Source organism: Drosophila arizonae, chromosome 5 (genome assembly GCF_054131065.1).
Source record: "Drosophila arizonae isolate 15081-1271.41 chromosome 5, UAZ_ARI_1.0, whole genome shotgun sequence".
NCBI lineage: Eukaryota > Metazoa > Arthropoda > Insecta > Diptera > Drosophilidae > Drosophila > Drosophila arizonae.
The window spans coordinates 24,074,536-24,099,403 of NC_142925.1; the positions used below are offsets into that span (position 1 = coordinate 24,074,536).

Sequence of the window (24,868 nt, forward strand, 5' to 3'; positions counted from 1 at the left end):
TAGATATTTATATATAGTATATTTTTATATGTATATAGAGTTTTACTAAATTCAGTAACATTGTAGGCTTAGTTAATAACAACAGTCAACATTTAACAGTCATTCCGATATGAGTTTCATTTGCATTTTGTGTGTTTTGGAAGAGATTTCTTTGTTTGTTTGCCAAGTCTAAAGTTAGTTAGATTCCTTTTGTTTTTTTGTTTTTGTTTTTGTTTTTGTTTTTAGTTTTTGTTTTTGATTTGATTTTTGATATAGTTGGCGCTCATTTGGAAAATATATATCTAGTTACTCAAAGGAGCTTAGTTAAATACACACTTAAAAATATAAATTTATTAAAACACATTCATCTATTTAAATACTTTAATATGTTAATGTTAGTTCTGCTGGATTATATACTTTAAGCATATGTCTTCATACTTTTTGGAAAAAAATTGACAGCACATTATTGAATTGAATTTAAATTTGTTTTTGGAACACATAGAAATATAATGCTATTTGTGTATGTATGTGTGAGCCTATCTCTCAGCTAATTCCAACTGCCACGCGTCTGTTTAACGCTGTTATCAGCCCCCAAAAAAAAAAAAAATTAGGTTTGCCTTCGGGCTATGCCAAGGCCAGACGCCCGAGCTGGTGATAAATGCTGCCGCGCTGCCTCGCTGCTGTCTGGGTCTAGCAGGCAATCCAATCAAAACATCCGCCATAAACAAAATACCACAATCGCAACTCGAGTCGGGGGCCTGACCGCGCGGCCCAAAACGCCAATGACTTGAGCACATGTGAGCAATGCGTCTCTAGCAAGCTTATAAGAGGTGGGCACGTAGTCGATGTTCCACAATTTAAATTAGCCTCAAGTTCGCCTTGCCTAATCTATGTGGATTCCGGGGAGATGTTGCTGTCAACGCCCACGTTGCCCGAAGTCAGCCTTGCCTTAAATTTACCACTTGCAAAGTCTCTGTTCATGTAAGTTGATAATAAATTGTAGCTGCTCTCAGTTTTATCTCTTTTATAATTAATTTTAGCTAACCAAAACTTGAGCTGGTTTTATTTTGTACCTTGAGCCAGGTCGCTAGCAAAACGAGGCTTGAGGTTTATTTTAAAATCACTTAGTTCGTCCTTTGTACATTCATCAAGGTCAGCTTGAGTTTAAGCAGATTGGAAGTTATCCCAAACATTCAGATAGTAAAATTTCGAATGCTTCATTTCAAAATTTATATTGATAGAGTTGAGGATACATATATAAATTTAATAGAGACTTTCTAGTTCATTTCTGCTAAAAGCTGTATATCTAAGCTAAGTTGATTTCAGTTTCAATATTCATCTCCAACTAGAGATGGAAAAATTTTTGAATCGAATGAATGAAATAATATAATTATTTAAGCTACGCTATTATTGATTTCAATTAATCGACGAAAAATAATCGAGACATCAAGGGCGCTCTGCTTATAATGAAAATACTCTAGAGACCGACTCGATTGTTTTTTGGAATAATCGATTATGGTTTCAATTAATCGCATTTTTTCATGCAATTGAATCGATAATGGAGGTAAAACAATCGATTTTTGTGTATCATATGTTCGTGCCATTACTAGCTCCAACTGACATCTCACATTTTAGCTTATCTGCTTCTTCTATCAAATTGAATCATATGTGAAAACAATCTATGACAGACATAATTCATATATTACTGTCAAAGTTCTAGCTTATTAGGGAATAGCTTTTCAGCACTTAGACGAGTCTCTTTATTTAATACACAAGCTAACGAAAGTTTGAGTAAACATTTTAAAAATGATGTCTGCACTTTTCCATTTTCTACTGTCACAGCTAATGCCAGTTGTTCGGCTTCGGGCTTATTCACCTAATGGCCGTTCGTAGCATTGCGATGTTATTAACACAAAGTTTAGAAAGCTAAATTCGCCTGTTTGCTCAATCCCCAGTTAATAAGAAAATAAGCAGACGCAATCTATTGCAGCACCTGCTAAAGGCAGTTGTTAACTTTGGCAAGAGCTTGAGTAACGAGCCCAAATGGCTTTGTGAAAGACGCAAATTTGTGAACAATTTGAGGCTCGGCACCTGCTCTTAGCCGATATGAGAAACCGTCCTCACATATACATACATATACTATATAGGTCCATAGCGCACACAAATTGGCTGTAACATATTTTATATAATTTGTTTTTGTTTTTTTTTTTTCCTCTTTTCCTTTTGAAATTTGGAATTTTTTCGACTCAACATCCATAATAATTTGTATATGTTTATAATACTCGTAAAAATGCCTTTAAAAAGAGAACATCAAAACAGTTTTAATGCAAGCTGAGCATTGGCTATATAATATATAAATATATGAATATATATATGTATATATATTTATGTTTTATATATGGAATTTATATGGCTTTAAAATGCTAGCAAAATAATCTTTGTTTAGCTGTTTTCTTTTTGTTTGCTTTTTTTTTTTTTACTTATATTTCTTTCTCCATTCTCTTTTGGCTATTGATTTCTGCTATGTTTGCTTTGGGGTAATTTTTGCTTTGTTTTGCTTGCTCCATTTTTTTGCATTGTTTACAGCACGTGAAGATTTTCACAGCTTTTCGACTTGGAAATATCGCTAAGGCAAATTTTTTGCAGTATTTCCTTGGCCAGATGCAGCGAGATGTGAGTGCGTGAGGTCTTCATCTTCGATGAGGTAGCCTTCTTCTCGCGCGTCTCCTTGAGCCGCATCTGCAAAGGTAATGTGAGTAACACGGCGATTTGTATGGCAGCTAAATTCGGAAAATGCTATGCATTGTAGCTGGCCCAGTTTTAATACCATTCTGGCAGTCCGACTGGCGCGGCTCAGCTCAATTTTCATTAATTAGTGAAACGATGTGAAAGGCTAATGCCCACAACCGAACGTACCACAAATCCATTTAAGTTATTTCCTGCACAATTTTCGCATGCATCAATGAGTTGCGTGTATTTCGCACCTAAACCTAAATCACCCCTCAGTCAGCCCGACCCCCAGCAGGATTACGTTCCAACCCCAACCGGAACGAAAGCTACTGCTGCTCCCGCTCCTGCTCCTCCTCCTGCTACTGCTACTGCTACTGCTCTGGCTTACCTGTTTCAGTATCCCGACGAGCAGCTCATCGACATTGTGTTGTATGCCGCTGGAGGTCTCAATAAATTTGGCATCGCGTGAGGCAGCCAGCGTTTTTCCCTCTGTGTGTGCGTCAAAGCATGAAACATGAAATATTAAATGTGAAACGAGAGTTGAGAAATGAGAAATCATAATTAAGACAGGATACATCCGTCTAGGCGTCTGTTTTTATTTAACAAGAGGTGAAAGCCTGAAGGATTCACTCCTATTAGTCAGCACAAATAGCGGGGCAAGGCTTAGTATTGTATTTATATTGAATTGAAAATTGTAGTAGACAGTAATAATAATAATAATAATCATCATCATTAATGGTGAATCAAATTCGATAATTCTCTATACACTCATTCTTTTGGATATTTAATATTTTAATCATGTACACTCTATCTACAAGCAAGCAATCTGTATGCCCATATTTATAATCATAGTATTCTATTCCTTCTCTAGTAGTTGTTATCAATTGGTATTCAATTCAAAACAAAAAAAATACTCTATATGCCTATGTAATTATTTCACTACTTTTAAATACAATTTTATTAATAATATTTATCAATATATTTATAGTCATATACTCATCTGTGAATCATCGACTGATATGACTCGCTCTGAGTTATCATTGCTTTTGATATATGCTAACTTAAGATATGAGTATAGTTGAAGCACAGAGAGTTCTTTGGACTTCGAACCTCTTTGATATCCTTCAACGTCTTTCATTTATACTCATTAAACTCATTAACTCTCATCGCAGAAGCAATTCGTTTCGATTATTTCGTTGAGTCCATTTCACGGTATCTCCTTATCGTTACGAGTCGCACCCATCTCTATTTATAACCTCCCGCTCTGTCCGAGCCCATTACTCACCCTGTGACGTGATAAGCCTTGCGCGCGCCAAGTCCGCTTTATTGCCCACAAGTATGACTGCCTTGTCCTTGGTGTAATTCTCTTGCCACAGATAGTTGATAATCTCCTCGGCGATGCGAAACGAGCCTTTGTCCACCACAGAGAAGACCACGACGCAGCCGTGCGGCTCGTAGGTGGATAGGGAGTTCTCGACGCTCATCTCAACGCTGGGATGGTCGATGAAGACCATGTCGGACTCCTCGTCGTCCAGCAAGACACTGACCGTCTTCTCGCCGAACTCATCGTCTAAAACTCAGATCAGAATTAAACCCTATAGACGAAAGCGGAAACCAGCGGCAATCGGGATCGACTGAGGATCATACGACACGCATAGGTTTCATCAAAGGGCATCAATCGTTACTCACTCTGCATACTCACACCCACACATCCAGAGGGGGGGAGGAGAGAGAGAGAGAGAGAGATTTATCAACTTACCCAGACTTGCATCGTACGTGTGCATGTACTCCGATGTCATGAACTGATTGACCAACGCCGTTTTGCCCACGCCCGCATCGCCCAGCATTACGACCCGATATCGTGCCGGGGGCGGCGGATCCATGCTCTCCGAATCATCGGGCGAGGCGGGCAGCGAGTCCACATTCGCATAGCCCGCACCACAGCAGCTGCCCTCGAAGGGTGATCGTTCACTGGCGCGACTATTCGTCGAATTGACGCTTGTGTTGCTGCGCGATCGTCGCGATATGATCGAATCCCCACAGTTGACCACGTTGCCTTTGCTGATAGAGAAGTGGCGCAGCCGATAGAGATCGTCGCTTGCCCGTGGATTGTACGGACGCTCGGGCAACGAACAGACGCGTGGGCGTACATGATCCGGAACTGTTAAGAAAGTGAATTACTCTCATAGAGATAGCTGCACTTCAGTATATGATATAGCTAACTTATCGGAGAGATAACTTAAGCATAAAGAATTCCCTGCAAGATGAGCATAAAGATGATTATGAGAATCAACTGACTTATTGCTAAGAGTTCAAAGGGATTTAAAGCTAAATAACAATACGAATATTTAAGGCATATACCTGCAAAGATAACTGCTACCCTCTCTCTCATCAATATCGAGGTAAGTCAAGTTTATTTGATTTGATTTAAAATATTGTATTAATAAAATCAATTTGAATCCACCACTCCATGATCCCAACACGCCTCTTCGTTGCCTTCGTGTGTTGTACTGAGAATAACAAAAACTCACACAGACAATTGCTGTAGCTGCTTCATATTTTATGATTTACTCTTTACGCTTAAAACATCATTCTTTTTTACTCTAATCATCACCTACATCGGTCACTACTTGATTCACTTGTCATCCCTAATCCTTTCTTGACTCCACTATTTCATCTTATACCGACTCCATCTTATACTGACTCCACTCACCCACCCCACAGAATATCTGATAACTATGATTCCTCATATTCAGTTAGACCACTTGGATATCATATGAGTCCATTATAAAAGCTGCTATTTACAAATTTACCATAATTAATAATTTAAAATAAATAAAAGAAACATATATTTATTATTGATTTTACAATAATTAATAATTTATAATAAATAAATAAATAAAATAAATAAATTTTCACAATTAGTATCGAAATTTCATCATACGACACCGTCTCATAATATTTTGCTTAAAGAAATGTAATAAAAGGAAATGTCTGATAGTCTAAGTGTGGCCCTCAAAATAATTAGGGAATGAAGAGATAAGTGGCTTAAAAATATTTTAAAAGCACCGAAGATACTTAGAAAATACTAACAGAAAGCTATGCAGTGATACGAAACTAAAAATGTTAGAAACTGGAGAAACTACTTTAAATAGATAAATTGCTGAGATATAAGAGTGAAAGGGTAGAAGATATGTATACTTGAAAAAAACTATATGTATATTTATATATACATACACATACGTACATATTTGCATACATACATATGCTTGTGTGTTACCCACCTGGTAGCTCCAAAAAGTTGGACGTGCGTCGCTGTCGCCCACGATTGGAGCTCTGGAAGGCCAACGGACCGATGTCATCGTTCGAGAATATGGAAGCATTCGAGCAGGCGCTCTTCATGGACTCGCGCGAGCTGCGACGACTGGCCAGGTAGGCCAGGCCGCCCTTGGAGCTGCCACGGCGTCTTGGCTTGTACTCGACGGCATCTCGCTTGGGCTTGGATGGCTTGCAACCGCTCAGCTCGTGCTCGGCGTCCTGGGTCAAGTCGCTGGTCGACTTGCGATAGCGCAGCGACACAACGCTGTCCGAGCAGGTGCGATCCAAGGTGGAGTGGGAGCTGTGGAGCACCTGGTAGCCAGGATTCGAGGTGATGTTGATGGCATGCCGACGCTGGCGGCGCTGCTGCTGCTGCTGCTGCGGCTGCTCTTGTGGCTGACCATCCGTGTCCGTGTAGCTGAAGCTCGTGGTGGTGGTGGTCGTGTGCTGGGTCGCCGTCTCACCCGACTCGTTGGACAGCTGAGTGCATTCCGTGACGCAGGAGTCTCGCTTTAGGCCATAGTATCCGGGTGTGGAGTAACCGCCAGATGATCCAGTTCCTGTTCCGCCCCCACTCCCTCCGCCCCCTACTGCTGCAGCTGCTGCTGCACTCAGGGATCGCGCATCGACCTTCGTTATGATGGGCAGCTCCCACTCGTCGCGCCGTCGCTTGCCGGCCACACCGGTTGTGGTTAGCTGCGGCACCTGCTCCAGCTGCGTCGCGTGGCCACGAATCAGCTTCTTGGAGCCCTGGCGCCTGGGAGAGCTGGGCGGCTCATAGTAGAGCGAGCCGTCGTCCGGGGAGATGGGCTCATAGTACTCGAATTTCTTGCCCAGCGCTGCTTGATCCATGCCGCCAGCTGGGCTGACTGCGTCGAAGACGAATTTGCACGGCGACTTGGGGCTGTGGGTCAGCAGCGAGACGGAGTCGTCAACGGAGCCCGACGGGGGCGTCTGATAGTAGGACGAGGGCGTCGAGCTGCTGGCCTCGTCGCAGCTGTCGTTGGCATAGGTCGTCGTTATTTTCGGACTGCGCGGCGGCTGATCGTAGTTGCCATAGCCATAGCTGCTGCTCGACTGCGTGGGCGTGGCATAGACGGAGGGCGGCGCCGCGTAGTAGCTTCTGCTTGGGGCGAGACCTATTTTTGAATTGAACGAATTGAATGGGGCCTCGCCGACTCACCTGGGCGACTTAGGCGTGGCGCCTTTGTAGGGCAGCGGATTGCTCGCAGCACGCGCTGGCGTCTTGTGCCCGCCATGGCCGTGCGCGTGGGCGTGGCCGTGGGCGTTTGTCTGTGTGTGTGGGTGTCCGTGTGTGCCATAGTTGGAGGACGCATCGCCACCATCCCAGCTGTGCTGCTGCTGTGCCATGTTGACCAAATACTGGCGGGGACCGACGACCGGGGACTGGGCGGACGGTCGAGTAGGTTTAATGCTCCAGATGCTGATGCTGCTGTAAGTTGAATGCCACTCATGTGTAAATATCACGGGCCATTACTCAACACAGGCACACACTCACACACACACTCACTCGCACACACTGTGCACACATAATTTATGGTTTTATCTTTATTTAATAAAATAATGCAAACTACAATAAAACCAAAACTCATCAAATGGCTACGCTGACTTCCATGTCTACATCCAACATCCAACATTAAATGTTGCCCGCGGGCAGCTTCTCTGTATGCGGGTCTGTGTGGATGTGCGTGTGTGTGCGTGTGCGTGCTGCGTGTGTCAGCAAATTATTGTGAAATGTGCGTTCAGCTCGCTTTAAGTTGACAGCCCAAGTGGCCGTGGCCTTGGCTCTGGTCCTGGCTGAGACTCCACACATATCAACAGCTTCTCAGCTTGCTCTCTCCTCCCTCTCCCTCTCTCTCTCTCTCTCTCTCTCTCCCTCGGTTGGCAATGCACGCATGCCACCACAGTCATTGTTGCATGCAACAGTTGGCTTTTGCCATGCGTTAAAAATTAATGCTTGTTATACCCTGTTGCCACATTGTAAATGGGTTAAGAAGCTAATATTGTTAGATTGTAAGCGAAAGAGACAAAGATAGAGAGAGTGAGCCAAAGAAGCTGTTAATGTCCAGCTTGGACTTTACATTTTAGTCTAATATCTTACAGAAGTGTGTTTGGATGGGTTGACTTGGAAACTATTCAGATCTAGCTCGTGCTTCAAACATCTAATTTCTGTATGAAAATTTCCTTTTAAATAATATAATATTTATATATTCAAATTTCCCAGATCAGATCTAACTCGTGCTTCAAACATAATTTCTGTATGAAAATTTCCTTTTAAATAAATATTTATACACATATACAAATTTCCCAGATCAGATCAGCATTGATTCAAATATTTTTTCTTTATTGCTCGATGATATCTTCTTCAATTTGTTGAACTCATGCATGATTATAACATGTAACGCCTAATTAAACTCAGCTCTATTATTAATCAGTATCAGTTAAAGTTTAACTGACTTGAAATAGTTATTCAACTTAACTTAGCAATAATATTTGCCTTTTAGTTTTGGTAATATAATATTGATATGATATTAAAGTAAATATAGCCAATTTATATAATCTTATTCATAAACTTATTATCGCTAAGCCTGATTGAATCGATAATTTTTCATTCGCTCTCTCTCTCACTCTCACTCTCTCTCTCTCTCTCGCTTTGTCTCTCTCTCTCTTTCTTTGTATATCTGACTCTCTCTGTTTTTCTCCCTAACTCTCTCTCTCTCTCTCTCTCTCTCTCTCTCTCTCCTTTCTTCTCTGTCTCTTCGGTTTTTGTAATTTGGTTGATTTTATTCAATCAATTAATATTATAGACTTGCTATAAATTTAAATATATCGTTATCCTGTGTCTACTACTCATTTAAAGTGCTTTAAAGAGCTTTACAAAGTAAATTTACCGTATTCATTTTCACATAAACAACTTATGTATGTAAATGTTTAGTCCTTTACGATATCTATTTTGGCAGAGTATACATATATCCATCGAGTGCACTCTATTAAAGCTTAGCCGCCTTTTTCTCTGCAAACTGCCAACTCAGACCTTGTACACACACAAACAACAGCACACAATTGCACACATATATATGTACGCACTCACACACACACACACCCAAGCAGTCGCACCCTCGCGCCTTGCACAAACTTTTGTGCATTGGCCACAAAAGATTTGTGCCCGAAATTATCGTGCAGCACTTTGCTGCACTTACTTAACTTCGACCAGGTCTGCGACTGACTCGAACTTGAATTCGAAGTCGACGGCTGTGGCGGTGGCTGTGGCTGCGTCTGTGTCTGTGTCTGTGTCTGAGGAGACTGCCGCTGCTGCTCTTGCCGCTGACTCAGGTGTAATAAGTTGCCCAGTTGGCAGCGGCATTAGCTGGCAAATGTGTTGAGCGCTTTGCAGTCTCAGCTCAGAAAGTTCCCGGGACAGCTGTCACCTGACTTTATTCTGATTGTTGCAGCCAAGCGGCTCATAGAAACTATTTGTGCTATAGTTTTTATGACTGTCTGCTCCCCGACGACAATAGCAGTCCGCCGGAATGGCGTAGATTGAAGCAATGAGCTTCAAGATACCCTGTATGAAGGATTTAGTAAGCTGTTTAGCTGATGATGATGATCCCATTTATTCTAATATATGCGATTCTAAGTTCAAGTCTGTGTATATTAAATATAGTACATAAAAATCTCAATAAATACAATGTGAAGCTCAACTATTCTTAATACTCTTGGCGTATATTAAAGAGAATATTTCGTATTTTCCTCTTAATACTCTAAATGTAAATTAAAGAGAATATGTATATAGATATTGTATAAAGTTCCATAAAATAATTTTGTAAAGTGTATTTTCTTAGCGTGCAGCAGCTAATCAACTCGTTTTATCAGCGACTTTGTTTGAGGGTATTAAAGATATATTATATATATATACATTTATATACGTATGTATGTATATATGTATATTCTAATAATCCAGCCGTAAAATCGCCCTCACTACTTATATGCGCCAACCTAGTGTCTGTCGCATTCTATTGTACGTCTCTAGTTGCTCTAGCTCCTGTCCGCATAGCTCGTAACGTAAATCCCAGCTGTTGTCCGTCGTCCGTCGTCCGTCCGTCGTCTGTCGCCTGTGCTTTGCGCCTCTAACTGTGCTTGTGCAGCCACCTGACCCGCTGGCTAAATAACTTATCTATTGTACGAGCCTCTATACAAACAGCCGGACACCCGCCGCACTCTCCACGGCCGGACACAAAGCGTGTATACGTGTTCATAATGTAAAGCAAATAATACGAATGCGCGCACAGATAAAATACACATGTACAAATGTGTACTTATGTGCTACCTGTTGGTCGTTTATAAGGTCCCAGCCTGGTGTCTGTGTGGAGTATATTACGATTGGATAAGTTTTGGCAGCTGTGCGAGTTGTGGGAAATTAAATAACGAACAGCTGAAACGGGGGAAACATTCATTCAACTTAACTGAAAATGCCTAAGACAAAGTTTCTCAGTTCATTGTTAAGCTTCTCTCAGATTGCTTGACGTATATACAAATTTAAAAACTAATAGTATTGAATGTAGAGTTTTATTTATTAATCTATGCCATTTTCAGGAATTTCTACTGTCGCTACTGTCAGTAAAATCCAAATTGTACTTCTTAGATCTTCTCTCTTCAGTTATTTACAGGAATATCAAAATAGTACTTAGCTTATTTAAAGAACGATCAACATAAAATAATAATGAACAAGCTTTTTAACAATATTTAAGAAAGAGTGAAAAATGTATCAGCTCATTTCAAGTTCTCTACTAAACTATTATCAACACAATCGTATAGCAATTTGTAAATTTTACATTGTTTTAATAAAATCATACAAATGAAACGTATTTCTGTAATATGATATGAGCTTATATGTATTGCAAATGTACAATGTAAAATATTAGCAACATGACCAAAATTTAAATCCAGTTTATCCAGTTAATCCTGGGACAAACATAAAAGCTCTCTCCTAATATTTCCATCTCCCATCTGCTCCTGCTGTTAACAGCACAGTGTCATATCAATCTAGAGGGTATCTTACAGTAGTTCACCCTCGTTTTGTATCAACCTAATTGCGCTAGCGTAACAGGGAACCTGTCCCGTTGCCACCGTAACCAAATGCCCAAATGGACGGAGCAGAGAGTAAGGAGCAAGGAGAGGGTCACAATTGTGACATGGATGGAATAATCATAAAAACGTTGAATAGAGAACATTTCAGATGCGTTCAAGGCCAGCCATGGACATGGGCAACAACAATAAATTCAATGGGATAAAAAAGAGAAGCAGCCCAAGTAACCCAACCTACCCAACCTACCCAGCGCTCCGAGTCATGTCAGTAAGGGAGTTGTGTGTCAGCTCTCATTCAACTGGTCTTCATTCGAGTTTCATTGGCATTATGTTTATTGTCTATGCATGAATGATAAATCTGAAAGCGAAACCCGAAAGCCCCTTTCCAGCTTTGTCATTGCCATGCCATTGCCATTGCCAATGCCAATGCCAATGCGATTGTGTTTCGAGAGAATTTAAACCAGAAATGGTATCTGGCTGGATTTTCGCAAAGTATTGTAGCCACTTCTTGCTACATGCTCCGCTTTTGACGTTGCAAAAGCTAATTCGCTCATCAGTCAATAGGAAATTTCATTGACAATAAAAAAAGTATTTCTGATCTAAAGTTAACCAAATGATGAACCGAATGCGGAATTTAAATGTTGAATGTTCCGAAATAAAATTTGATGAATTTTTTATTGCGGATTTTTCAATAAATAAGTCGTTGGTATAAAAAACATAATATATTCATACTGTGTGTTATGCAAATTCATTTGTTTTTTCCGGAATGCTATACAGGCGAACTTGCCTATAGCGCACTATAACAACGAAGGCTGATTTGAATGCAGTATTCTAATATACTTTAAGTTATTCAACTCTTTCGTGTAATATCCGCAAAAAATAGCTTGAACTTATTTCCATATTAAAAGCATCTACCCAAGCTGTTCTCTATATTAGAGTCTCACTGTGCTTACGAGCTATGCATGCATTTGATCGAACAAATCTGCGAGCCAAACCAACTGAAACTGATTTGATTTAGCATTGGATTTACTTTGTGTGCGTGTGTGTGGGCGAATGCCGCTGAAAAGGGGAAAAAAGGATTTGCATATTCGGGAAAAACTCAACTGAATTGACAATGTAATTTGTTTGAGTATTACGTATGCCGAGAAAAAAAAAAAAAAAAACAAAAAATAGCTGCCCAGCAGTCATAAGAAATAAAGAAGAGCAAAAAGTTCAAATGTCTCTGACCTGTGGCAGAAAAACACAAGTTTGACGTCTGTTGCTTCCAATTGTAGCCCTAATCCAACGCCAACCCCTATTAACGTCATGGAGTATAATGAACTCAAGTGCATTTCCCACAGCCATTAAGTTGTGGCTTGCTTTGCACTCAGAGAAAAGCGGGCAGAGATTCAGAACTTTTCAGTTTGAGAAAAGTTATTATTAGAGCAAAATGCGAACGGTTCTGGTTGAACCGATTCGATAGAGTGACAATTAAATTTACCTAGCTTTTTTGAAATTTCTATTTATTCTTTAAAGAGCTCTAATCAAATATTAAACTTTATATTATATTTAAAAACAATCTTCAAATCAAAATTCATTTTCCCATAAGCATCCTAGACACCAAATGAATGGAATTCGTATGTTCAGAATATTTTCCCAGCTGTATATTTTATTGGAATAGGATTTCGAAGTTGATCAGTGTTAATATATCTTTAAAATGATTTTTTAGAACTCAAACTGTTCAAATTATTATTATTCTGCTTTGAAAGTTTTAAATGTAATCTAAACTAAGCGAAGGCTCTTTCATATATGTAAGTTTGTAAGGGGACCAACCAAGACATCGAATTTCCACTGTATGGTTTTTAAAAAACTTTAAAATTTCTAAAACTAATTTTACAAAATGTTTGAAACATTATTATATATCTGAATATATTGACAGAAGTCAATTATGTAAGTTATTTGCTCAGCATATTTCTCAGTGAAATTTGCAGAGAAAGACAACTTTTCTTTCTCCACAGTGCACTGTGAACCGACTCCACAAGTTAAGGAGCTTACTTAACTCTCTTTTATTATGTCCTTTTCCCGGACAACCCTTTTAGTAAACTTTGCTTAATTACATGCCCGCACCCGTTAAGCACATATTTAACACTCGCACACACACAAACTCACACACATGCATGTATGCTATGTGTAAACATAAATATTTTCTCAGCAGTCGACCCCCCGCTAGACCCCCTTATAGAGTACGCCTCTGCACTCAATGCTCGGCATTGACCAGCACTTGGCTGTAGAATTAGCGTCTGTTGTAAAAATAAATGTATGGGTATGCGTGCGTGTGTGTGTGTGTGTGTGAGGGTGTCTGTCTGTGTGTGCGGAGTGTATTGCTGAAGCATAAACAAGAAAAGTCCATAAAACACTTAGGATCAAACAATATACGAGGAACGTCAGCAAAACCGTTGCCTATTTAGCGGCGCCCGGTGTGGCTGTTGTTGGCGTTGGTGGTGCGGTGCGGTGCGGTGGCTGAGAGGAGCATTCAGCTGGTCAACTGCTCAGTTCAGAATTAGAATTGTGGGCCAAAAGTCACGTTCGGCAACTTAGTTAATAGAGGAGCACAGCCACAGCCCCGCTGCCCTGGCTAAGCCATCGATTTTATTGCCACACATAATTCCTTTGACGGGCGGCATTTGGGCAAATCTCATGTTGATGGCATATTAAGTGGGGCAGCAGTTGCTTTCGGCGGCCAATTTGCCTTTAAATGCGTCATTTGCCAACGTTGGGGGCTAGTTTCAGTGGCAGGTGGCAGCGTTTTGTGGCAACTTACGTGTAATTAGACGCATCCGGGGGCGTCGGAGTGATTGGGGTGCGTGGATTAGCAATTAAGCGAATGTCCTGTGTGTGTGTACGTGTGTGTGTGTGTGTGTGTGTGCGAGGTAACAAGCGCAACAAGTGCTAAAGAGCACACGCATAATCCCAGCGACTTACACACACACACATCACATAAGCATACACACGCACACAGTGATACACAAGTATACAGACACAGCGACTGGCAGTTGTATGCGTGAGTGAGAGGCAGCGCATAAATCAACATGCCAAATCGCAGCTTAACAACAGGCGCCACACACACATACAGAGGCACATAGCCAACAGCAACACACACACACACACACACTCGCATCGCAGCTCGCATAATTGTTGCTAGAAATTAAATATTTTAGCTTTACCATTATTTTGATTTACGATGCGCGAAAATTTCCTGCAACTTTTTCACTTTTGAACTTCACTTTTTGTTCGCTAATTGTCTGCAGCAACAGTTTGTACACTTATTTTTCGTTTTGTGTTTTTCTTTTTTTTTTTTTTTTTTTTTTTTGTATGTGTTGCACTTCCGTTTCCGCTTGGACGCGCGCTGGTGCTGCAACTGCCGCTGGCTGCCGCTCAATATGGCCCGACCGAGCGCGCACGCAGCTCGAGCTGAACTGTGGCATGCCACACGACTCGGCTGCATTTTTGTTGAGACTGGCCAGTCGAAGCTTTCTAAGCTCGCGCTTCCAGCCTGGAAGTCCTCCGACTGAGAGCGCTTTCTTCTCAAAATTCGGCTTTATTTCATTTAAGTTTTAGTTCTGATTTGCGGTTAAATGTTCCGCAACTTTTATTTTATTTTATTTTTTTGTGGCTCACAGATGCTAGCTTGTGTTTTTTTTTTTTCAGCGTTTCTCTTTACTAAAACTTTCTTATCTTAGTTGATTTAGATTTCCCCTGATTCAGAAGTTTCACCGTTTTCTTTTTAAGTTTTAAGTTTTAAATACATGAACAAATCTCAACATATAATTTCAGCATGCAAAAATTCTTATTTTTGTTATTGTTACTTTAAAAATTGTTTGTTTTCTTTTTTGTATTCATATTATTCATTTATAATTTATTTTTGATAGCTATGCATGCATTAAATATCACTAAACGAGCAGAAATGAAAGTTTTACATATTTTAAAAGATATGTCTTAACTAAACTTTTGGGAAACATTTTTGTTTCCCCCACTTTTTATATGCTTTTCTAATTTTCTGTTGCTAATATTGGATGATTGAAGCTTTTAAGCGAAGTCCAAGATTATTTAAAATTAATTCCGTAGACTTCTTTGGCTCTTCCTTAATACTATCACATATAGAATTATATTGATTATCTAAAATTTTCGAATGCTTCATTCTTTTTTTTTTTTCTAAATATAACAAAATCAAAACATATTAATTTTTGTTTGATAAAATCTTTTTAGTTTTATTTAAATTTGCATTTTTTTGCTGGATTTTTTTTTTGTTGGTTTCTTTATACAGATCTTAAGTTTAGGCTTAGATATAAACACTTATTGAATAAATAGTTTTGGAAGTCTGCGGCTTAAACTCTAGAGAAACGACTAAGTGAAAAAGTTGTATCGTTAGTATAGTCTTCGTTAGTTATATAGAGTCCCGCGCGGGCGGGATTATAGGTTATATGCGTTTTTTGGTACTGGAGTACAGGGTTGCTTAGGCTTATAGGTGGTGCAAGGCGGGTAAAGATGTGTGTTTGTGATAAATTCTGTCGCTTCCTGGAGTCCTCTTACAGCTCGGCAATACGGGCTTTCAGCTTGTCCAGCTCGGCGTAGATGCTAGCGGGCAAATCGGCGCCCACCTGCGACTCGAAGTAGTTGCGGATGTCCTCCACCTCCTGAGTCCAGAAGTCTTTGGGCAGCGAGAACAGTTGCTTCACATCGATCTGCTCCTTCATGCCGGCCAAGTTGAGTTCCCCCTCAGCGGGTATGTGGCCAATGGCAGAGTCGACATAGCAGGATTCACCATTCACACGGCGCAGAATCCACTCGAGCACACGGGAGTTCTCGCCGTATCCGGGCCACATAAATTTGCCCTGATCGCTCTTGCGGAACCAGTTCACATGGAAAATCTTGGGCACCTTGCCACGCTTCTCCATGCTCAGCCAGTGGGCCACATAGTCGCCGAAGTTGTAGCCAAAGAAGGGACGCATCGCGAAGGGATCGTGCATGATCACCTTACCCTTGTGCTCGGCCGCAGCAGTTGCCTCGCTGCGCATAGCGGCGCCAATGAAGACACCGTGGGTCCAGTCGCGAGCCTCGTAGATTAGGGGCACGCCAGCTGGGCGACGACCGCCGAAGAGCATTGCAGAGATGGGCACGCCAGCTGGATCCTCCCAGGCGCTGTCGATGATGGGGCACTGGGCTGCAGGTGTGCAGAAGCGCGAGTTGGGATGAGCGGCTGGCTTACCCGACTCCTTGGTCCAGGGGTTGCCCAACCAATCGGTGATCTGCACATTGGGTGCCAGGCTGCTCTCCATGCCCTCCCAGTAGACGCCGCCATCTGAGGTGGAGGCCACGTTGGTGAATATGGTGTTCTTAAAGACCGTGCTCATGGCAATGGGATTCGTCTCCTTCGATGTGCCAGGGGCAACGCCGAAGAAGCCGTTCTCGGGATTGATGGCACGCAGCAGACCCTGCGAGTCGAACTTCATCCAGGCGATGTCATCGCCCACGCACTCCACCTTGTAGTTGGCTAGCGAAGGGTTCAACATGGCCAGATTGGTCTTTCCGCAAGCCGAGGGGAACGCGGCAGTGATGTACTTCTTGACGCCCTTGGGATCGGTGATGCCCAGGATCAGCATGTGCTCGGCCAGCCAGCCCTCCCGCTTGGCAATGGTGCTGCCGATGCGCAGAGCAAAGCACTTCTTGCCCAGCAACGAGTTGCCTCCGTAGCCGGAGCCATAGGACACAATCAGGTTCTCAGCGGGCTTGTGCAGGATGATGGTGCGCTCTGGATCGCATGGCCAGGATGGCTGCTCCACAATGCCGTTAGCTGGAGTGCCCACGGAGTGAAGGGCGCGCACGAACTCCTCCTTCTTGGCCAGCTGCTGCAGCACAGCAGCGCCCATGCGGGTCATGATGCGCATGGAGGCGACGACATAGGCCGAGTCGGTGATCTCAATGCCAATCTTCGACAGAGGGGATCCCACTGGACCCATGCTGAAGGGCACCACATACATGGTGCGACCCTTCATGCAGCCAGGGAAGCGCTGCTGAATAGCTGCCTCCATGTCAACAGGCGAAATCCAGTTGCCCAAAGTGCCCTTGACGCCATCCTTGGGCGTGGGAATGGTTTCCTCACGCTTCTCAGTGCAGATGAAAGTCTTGGACTCCACGCGGGCAACATCGGCCGGATTGGTGCGTGCCAGCCAGCAGTTCTCGTACTTGGGCAGCGCCACAATGGTGCCCGACTCCAGCAGCACCTTGATGAGCATCTTGTTCTCCTGCTCGGAGCCATCGCAAATGTGCACCTGGTCGGGCTGGCACAGAGCAACTGCCTCCTCCACGAAGCTGCGCACACCGGCAGTCAAGGAGTTGACATCGCCATACGAGGTGGGAATGCCACGAATGTGGCTGTACAGGCCGCAGTTGTCCTGGCGGAGCTTGTTCAGCTGAGGCAGAGCACAGCCGTTAGCGGCACTGAAGAGAGGAGAGAAGAGAATTTATAAGTTAATGTTCAGTTAAAGAGAGACTGGGTCAGTTTATGAAATGTGGAGGGGCTATGCAGAGAAGAGCAGAATATACATATATCTTCATTTTGTATACGAATATGTATATATGTAGAAATGGAAAACATTTAAAAAATCAACATTTTATATATGATTTTTTTTTAAAGATTTTTTTTAGCAAAATATTAAAATCAATTTTCAAAGTCACGTTCTATATTCGCAAAGGATTTATTTATGCAAAAAAAATATTTGAGACTAAATAATTTGGAAACTATTTTCGCACAATGTTTTTTCTTTTTTATTTATTTTAAGAAAACGCACTAATTTTGTTTCTTCTTTTTTCATTTCAAAATACATTATGGGGCATGCAACATGCTAGAGGTTTCTGGGTGTGGTGATGCATATGCTCGCTTTTCATTACTTGTTTGTTGTTGTTGGGGAAACAACTCGTACTTACATAATTTTGCTTTGTTCAATGAGCTCAGGCATATTGTTAGTTTTTTGTTTGTTTTCTTTAGGTTTGTATTAGAAATTAATATTCTTTAAAAGACTTTGGAATATGGCGCACTAATTAACGGTTCGATTTATTTGCTTTTATTTGGGCAAAAAAATTTAAGTATCACAATTTGAATTATCACAATTTCAACTTTTTGTTGCTTTTGTTGGTTTATTGGGCTTTAGCTGATGCGCTCTTGTAGTTTCATATGTTTTTCCAGAGTTTTTTGTCAAATATCAATTTGATTTTCAGATCACTGAAATTAAATGTTTCACTTGATCTTTCCATTTACTCAGTCCACGAGTAACTGATGCCAGCTGCTTGCTGCAGTCGGCCTTTTATACGCTGCGCTGCCTGCCGGGCGACTGCCCGATGCGACTAGAACATGATTAACGGGGGCCGCACGATCGGCTGCCATTCGGCTTCGGCTGTCATTCGGGTTCGGCTCGCTTGTGTTTGTTTCTATCTTTTTATGAGTAGCGCGCGCGCCACAGGTCAAACTGCGGGCCAGCTGATTGGCTGTTGGGTCGGAGGCTCGGCAATTGTTTTGGTTTTTCACTGAGCTTCTGGGTGAGCGCGGAGGGCGAGCGAAAGGGGTGGGCTGCTGGTGCCGCTTGACAACAAGCCATGTTGTTAGTGCCGCTGTAGCAAGTTACAGTTTATTTTTGTTTCTCATTTATTTTGGCTGTTTTTGTTTTCTTTTTTTCGTCGATTCGCCGCTCTTGGAGTCGTTTCTGTTGTTGTTTTGATAGCGCGCCTATTCGCGGTTGATAAGAATCATTTAGCGCTATTTACGTTCCACTCAGCGTCATTTGGTTTTTCGCTCTGTCAGCTGCTGCTAATTTAATTACTTTGTTTATTTATGCTTTCCACTCTATATCGTTCCAGTGCGTAAATAGCCCAGTTATTATATGTTGTCAAATACGTATCAATAAGTTCTTCCTACGTACAATTATCGTAACATGAGCTGCCTGTTGGTCTTTGCTTAACCCATCGAAAATATACAGAGCACAGGCTGAGTAATATAATTATTTGTATATTTTGATTCATATTATTAATATAAATATAGGAATATATAAAATATACATATGCAATCTCAATCCAAAATCTTGAATATTAAGCTATTAATAATTCAATTCCTGTTAATAATTAGTTCATTTGTGTCAATAATTTTCATCATTAAGTAAGATGTTTTATTCTTTCCAGAGATATGAGCCAGCTTCTGTGGTATCTAATTAAAAATAATGGTTTACATATGATAAGATGAATGCTCCTTATGATCTATAAATACATACACATATACATATGTACGTATATATTTATATATAGTGAAATAACAAACCTTATATATGTATCTTAGTTTTCTTATTAGCTTACTTTATATTTTTATTTACCTATAATATCTATAGTATTAGTATTAGTATTATCCGAACATTGTACAGATGGCTTATTATCTGCAGTCGATGATATGCCATTTAAGATAATGATGAACCCAAGTACACCCCAATTATCTACTTATATTTGCCTTATCAAAATTCAAGTTCACAGTCAATGTTATAAGAGTCCATACGAATTCTATATATAATATTTATACTAAGGTAACTCTTTTTCTTACACATAGAAACGGATTCATATTCCCCCCACTCTCACCTATACCTTTTAGCTTTTCCCTTTCAAAATTGATACAGCTAATTTGTTGAATATAGGCCTATGGAAGTAATTCCTCCACTCCAACCTAAGGCTAATACACACGCGCCCACCTACGCCTTCTGTCACGACATAGAATCACATGGCCTTTTCGATCTGTTGTCACGTTGCCAGAATATATATACATATATACATATATATATGTTTTGTTTGGCCACTTTCGCTTATTGGCGAAAATGGTGACGGGGAAGATGATTCGATGATCTAGCAAAATTCTACGCTGTTCTATTATAATGTTGGCCATGGCCATCAGCCAACCGACATGGAGGCCATGAATGGACATAGTGAATTTCACATGACATGACGCGAATAGCCGCATGGAATCATCATGTGCTCTTCGAAGGAGAAATGAAGGTTCTCACCAATTTTGTTGGGATACGAGTGATCTCTGTACCCACAAGTAAATGGCATTTTGATCGGGTAGTTCACCTTAAAGTGAGCAGCTCGTAACCTTGAAATCCTTGAAAAGTTCCGTTGAAGATTATTTATCAGCCAACCTCCACGCGCCTGTTTTAATGGCAAATGAAAGAGCATAAAAAAATATTCAACACAAATTTGCGGAATGCTCTTTTTGGCGTATTTATTTTTAAACCGTGGACTTGTTTTTCTAGTTGAGCTTGATAAGCAGCATCATCATCATCACAATCATCATCAAGTGTCTGCCTGTGCTACCCCGCCTGCCTGCCAGCCTCCTCCTCAGCTCCCCACTACCTCAGTCCCTATGCCCCTTGTCTCAGCCCCGCGCCGTGCAAAGATCGCCCAGCTATATTACTAAAGCGCGTTTGATGACTTGACTTAATTTTTGAATTTACGTCAATGAGTTGGGGGATCAATAAGTAATAATGAAAATCAATACACATATAGCGAAATATATATTGTAACGGGCCTTATCAGCTTGCACAAACGAGCCCCTGCAGTCTCGATGCAATGGAAAATATTTTTTTCTAAATATAGGCTTAAGATCTGTTTTTAACTGTAATCCGGATCTAGAAATTGTTGTAATAGCTGACGAAAGAAATTCGGATGTTACTGCAGCAGGCTCTAGGCTTCACTATGTTAGCTAATGTGATAGACCAGGAATTCCCACAGACCTTAGACCTTATAAGCTCTAACAATGTGAAATGCCATTAGGAAAGTCAGTCAAATTTTGATTAGATTATGTGATATAACACATATGTATATATACTTTATAATACATTAATAATTGCTGCAATAGATGTTATCATTAAGTCTAAAAATAAATATCTTAGCATAGTCAAAGGTCCATGTTAGATGTTATCATTAAGTCAAAAAATAAATATCATAGTAAGGGCAAAGATCCACATGGGAAAGCATATTTGAGTTTGTGTTAAACCTTTATAATCTATACTTGAATAAATCAATGTATTTACCGATCCTTCTTACTACTTATCCTTCGATTTATTTGATTGGGATCTAGCAAGGCTAGGCTCTTTACTTACTGTGTTGAAAACAGGATTATTTCATCTCAACCATAGCTCATGGTTAGCCAAGAATCTTCAGCCGAATACAATTTTGATATATATACATATATATTGGCTGTTAATCATTATTGATAATTGTTTATGATCATCTAACCGGATCTAACGGAACCCCTTTTTCGGGCAGACTCAATGCGTTATCAGAGCCGCGTGCCGTGAGGCTTGTTTCTTCTCTAATTGGCTGCATGTCGAATCACACCACCCCATGACCAGGTCTTTAATCAGACCTTAACAACTGCGTGGCACGTTTATGAGCTCCAAGTTTTTGGTCTTTTTTCATAATATTCCATAATATTTGCTCGTTTTTTTCCAGCGATCTTGATAATTCGCAGTGGTGCAGAGAGGTTAACACGATTATGAATTTATTTGCTTGTTTACGCCAATTTCGTGGACGGGCCTCTCTCCCACTTCCTCGCATTGCCTTCTCTCCCTTTGCGTGCCCGAAAAGCCACGCCCATGCCTATGCCCATGCCCATGGAATGCGATACAACAAAATCTTTTTTGCTGGTTTTTTTATGAGAGTTTAATAAACTAAGATTAGGAATAACCTATGAAACCGCACAGAATGGAGCGATTATTCACATCACATGTTGGCCACACGCTTCTTCAGTTCTGTCAGCTGGTCTGCGACGGGGCGTGGCAAATAGTCGCCCACCTGGTCCTGGAAGTACTGCTCGATCTCTTTGGCTTCCTGCTGCCAAAAGTCTTTGGGCAGATCGAACAGCTGCTTCAGATCCACATTGCCCTCCACGCCCTCAACATTCAGTGCACCCTGACTAGGGAGCAGTCCGATTGGCGACTCCTCGTAGCATTTCTCGCCTTCCACACGCCGGAAGATCCAGTCCAGCACTCGGGAATTGTCGCCAAATCCTGGCCACAAGAATTTGCCCTCATCGCTCTTGCGGAACCAGTTCACGTGGAAGATCTTTGGCACCTTTCCACGCTGCTCCATGCTCAGCCAGTGAGCGAGATAGTCGCCGAAGTTGTAGCCAAAGAAGGGACGCATCGCGAAGGGATCGTGCATGATCACCTTGGCCTTGTGCTCGGCCGCAGCAGTTGCCTCGCTGCGCATGGCAGCCCCAATGAAGACGCCATGTGCCCAGTCGCGCGCCTCGTAGACCAAGGGAACGCCAGCGGGTCGGCGACCGCCGAACAGAATCGCTGAGATGGGAACTCCTGCGCTGTCCTCCCAGGCGGGATCAATGATTGGACACTGAGCCGCAGGCGTGCAGAAGCGAGAGTTGGGATGCGCAGCCGGCTTGCCCGACTCCGCCGACCAGAGTTTGCCCAGCCAGTCGGTGACCGTGACATTGCCCAGCTGAGAGGCGTCCATGCCCTCCCAGTAGACGCCGCCATCCGACGTGGAGGCCACGTTGGTGAAGACCGTGTTGCGGAAGATGGTGTCCATGGCAATGGGATTGGTGGCACGCGAGGTGCCAGGGGCCACGCCGAAGAAGCCGTTCTCGGGATTGATGGCACGCAGCACACCCTGCGAGTCGAACTTCATCCAGGCGATGTCATCGCCCACGCACTCCACCTTGTAGCCCGGCAGAGTGGGCGTCATCATGGCCAGATTGGTCTTGCCGCAAGCTGAAGGGAAAGCGGCTGCCACATAGATCTTCTTGCCCTGCGGATTGGTGATGCCCAGAATCAGCATGTGCTCGGCCAGCCAGCCCTCCCGCTTGGCAATGGTGCTGCCGATGCGCAAGGCAAAGCACTTCTTGCCCAGCAACGAGTTGCCTCCATAGCCGGAGCCATAGGAAACGATCTCGTTCTCGGCTGGCTTATGGAGGATGATGGTGCGCTCTGGGTCACATGGCCACGAGGCCTGGGCCTGCACGCCACTGGCGGGAGTGCCAACTGAGTGAAGGCACTTGACGAACTGGCCGTCGCCCTGCTGCAGCACGTCCAGCACTGGAGCGCCTGCACGCGTCATAATCTTCATGGACTCTACCACGTAGGGAGAGTCGGTGATCTCAATGCCTATTTTGGAGAGAGGTGAGCCCACGGGACCCATGCTAAAGGGTATGACGTACATGGTGCGACCCTTCATGCTGCCCGGGAAACGCTCGGCAATGGCCGCCTTCAGATCCGCATCGGAGATCCAATTGCCAAGGGTTCCGGGCGTGGCGTTTGGCGTAACTGGCACCGTCTCCTCCTTGCGTTCCGTGCTGATGAACGTCTTGGACTCCACGCGGGCCACGTCAGCTGGGTTAGTGCGTGCCAGCCAGCAGTTCGTGTACTTGGGCAAAGGCAAGATTGTGCCCTGCTTCAGCATCAAGCCTTGGAGCAGCTTGCTCTCCGCGGCGGTGCCATCGCAGATGTGCACTCGGTCCGGTTGGCACAGATTCACGCACTTGTCCACATACTCCCGGACAGCGGGCGTCAGTGTCTTCACGTCGCCATATTGCACGGACAGCGAACGGCAGACGAGCCGAAAATTGTAGCACTTGGGCGGAGAGGCCAATCTGAAAAGAAAAATGGCTATCTCCGATAAGTAGGGTACTGAGAGCTACCTGCTCAGGTATATGTTGAAATCCTAACACAGCTGCTTTTAGGGTTTACCAATTTTACCTGGCCGCAGCCCGCTTTATCTGCATGTTTTGTGCACAACTGTACCTCAATTAGTATTCTAAGTATGTTGGAAAAAAAGAGTTGAGTTGCCGTCACCCGTCGCATTTGTCCCACACACAATTGTAAAACCAAAACTGGCTAATCAGCTGTTGGCTGGTTGTGCAGGTTTCTGACAATACCCCAGAAAGCAGCTGCTCTAAATGGGTATATTTCTCAGTGGAGGCAGGCTGACAGAGACTAACAGCATTTCCCCTTTGGCTCTAGGCCTTTTCTTATGATTAGCTAAAGCTGATCTCTGGATATATTAGATATTTTTAATTTATTATTTATTAATTATTTATTAGCAGCTTCCATACAATTGCAGAGTATCTAATAGCTGTTCAATATTTTGTTGTTCATTATTTCTGTTTGCTGCTTGTGAATTCATGAAAAACTTGCTTCGACTTTTGCACAGCGCGTTTGGTTTGGGGAATCCGAAGCAGCAGCCACAGCGAGACAGAGAGACAACCTTCAATTGTCAGCGACAACATAGCCGAGAGAAAGAAAGAGAGAAGGCGAATCCGAGAGAGAGAGAGAGAGTAATGTGAAGGCGTCATGACTGCCTCACTTTCGTTTCGCTGAACCGGCCGAACGCAATTGTATGATGCAATATTTCATCAGCCAACAGCTGGTTCGGCAGCTAATGTTGTGTTCTCTGTTATGGTTATCCTAAGAGATAATCTTTCTCTCTCGCTCCCTCTTTTTCTCACTGTCTCACTGGCTGTCTCTGATCACAGCTGTGTGTTGACCCTGGCTGTAACTGTTACAGAATGCCAAACATGGCCAGCATTTCGCATCTCAGTTTATCAAAGCAGACGCCCTTCAGAGCTTGCTATCTATAATCTCATCGTCAATATCAATTTATCGGCATTGTTTATCATATAAATCAGCTCGCATAGCATTTATCTGGGGCA

General features: G+C 42.5%; 3 protein-coding genes across 7 annotated transcripts in view; all 3 read right to left on the reverse strand.

Annotated features, from left to right (window-relative positions):
* On the reverse strand, positions 1-14,477 carry Rgk2 (Rad, Gem/Kir family member 2). 3 transcript variants are annotated; one of them, XM_018013387.2, is made up of 7 exons: positions 14,337-14,477; positions 7,211-7,480; positions 5,994-7,150; positions 4,469-4,870; positions 3,995-4,279; positions 3,098-3,198; positions 1-2,718 (listed from the first exon to the last, which is right to left on the reverse strand). In XM_018013387.2, exons 2-7 carry the CDS (start codon positions 7,396-7,398, stop codon positions 2,560-2,562), a joined length of 2,292 nt encoding a protein of 763 aa, XP_017868876.1. In that variant the 5' UTR covers positions 7,399-7,480; positions 14,337-14,477; the 3' UTR covers positions 1-2,559. The 3 variants fall into 3 exon arrangements, with proteins under 3 accessions (XP_017868876.1, XP_017868874.1, XP_017868875.1); XM_018013385.2 differs by having other exon boundaries at positions 3,995-4,285; XM_018013386.2 differs by having other exon boundaries at positions 3,995-4,285; positions 7,211-7,477; positions 14,337-14,476.
* Positions 14,446-18,448, reverse strand: Pepck1 (Phosphoenolpyruvate carboxykinase 1). The gene is made up of 2 exons (XM_018012230.2): positions 18,097-18,448; positions 14,446-17,610 (listed from the first exon to the last, which is right to left on the reverse strand). Exons 1-2 carry the CDS (start codon positions 18,126-18,128, stop codon positions 15,699-15,701), a joined length of 1,944 nt encoding a protein of 647 aa, XP_017867719.1. The 5' UTR covers positions 18,129-18,448; the 3' UTR covers positions 14,446-15,698.
* Positions 18,198-24,868, reverse strand: part of LOC108616798 (phosphoenolpyruvate carboxykinase [GTP]-like) — a 19,198-nt gene continuing 12,527 nt past the window's right edge. For 2 of the 3 annotated variants that reach the window (XM_018012231.2, XM_089470889.1), the window contains exon 2: positions 18,198-23,809. In XM_018012231.2, the coding sequence (XP_017867720.1) occupies positions 21,925-23,809 (1,885 nt within the window). In that variant the 3' untranslated portion in view covers positions 18,198-21,924. Of the gene's footprint in view, positions 23,810-23,915; positions 24,231-24,868 lie in introns of those variants that run through there. The other variant, XM_089470890.1, reaches the window with a different exon arrangement.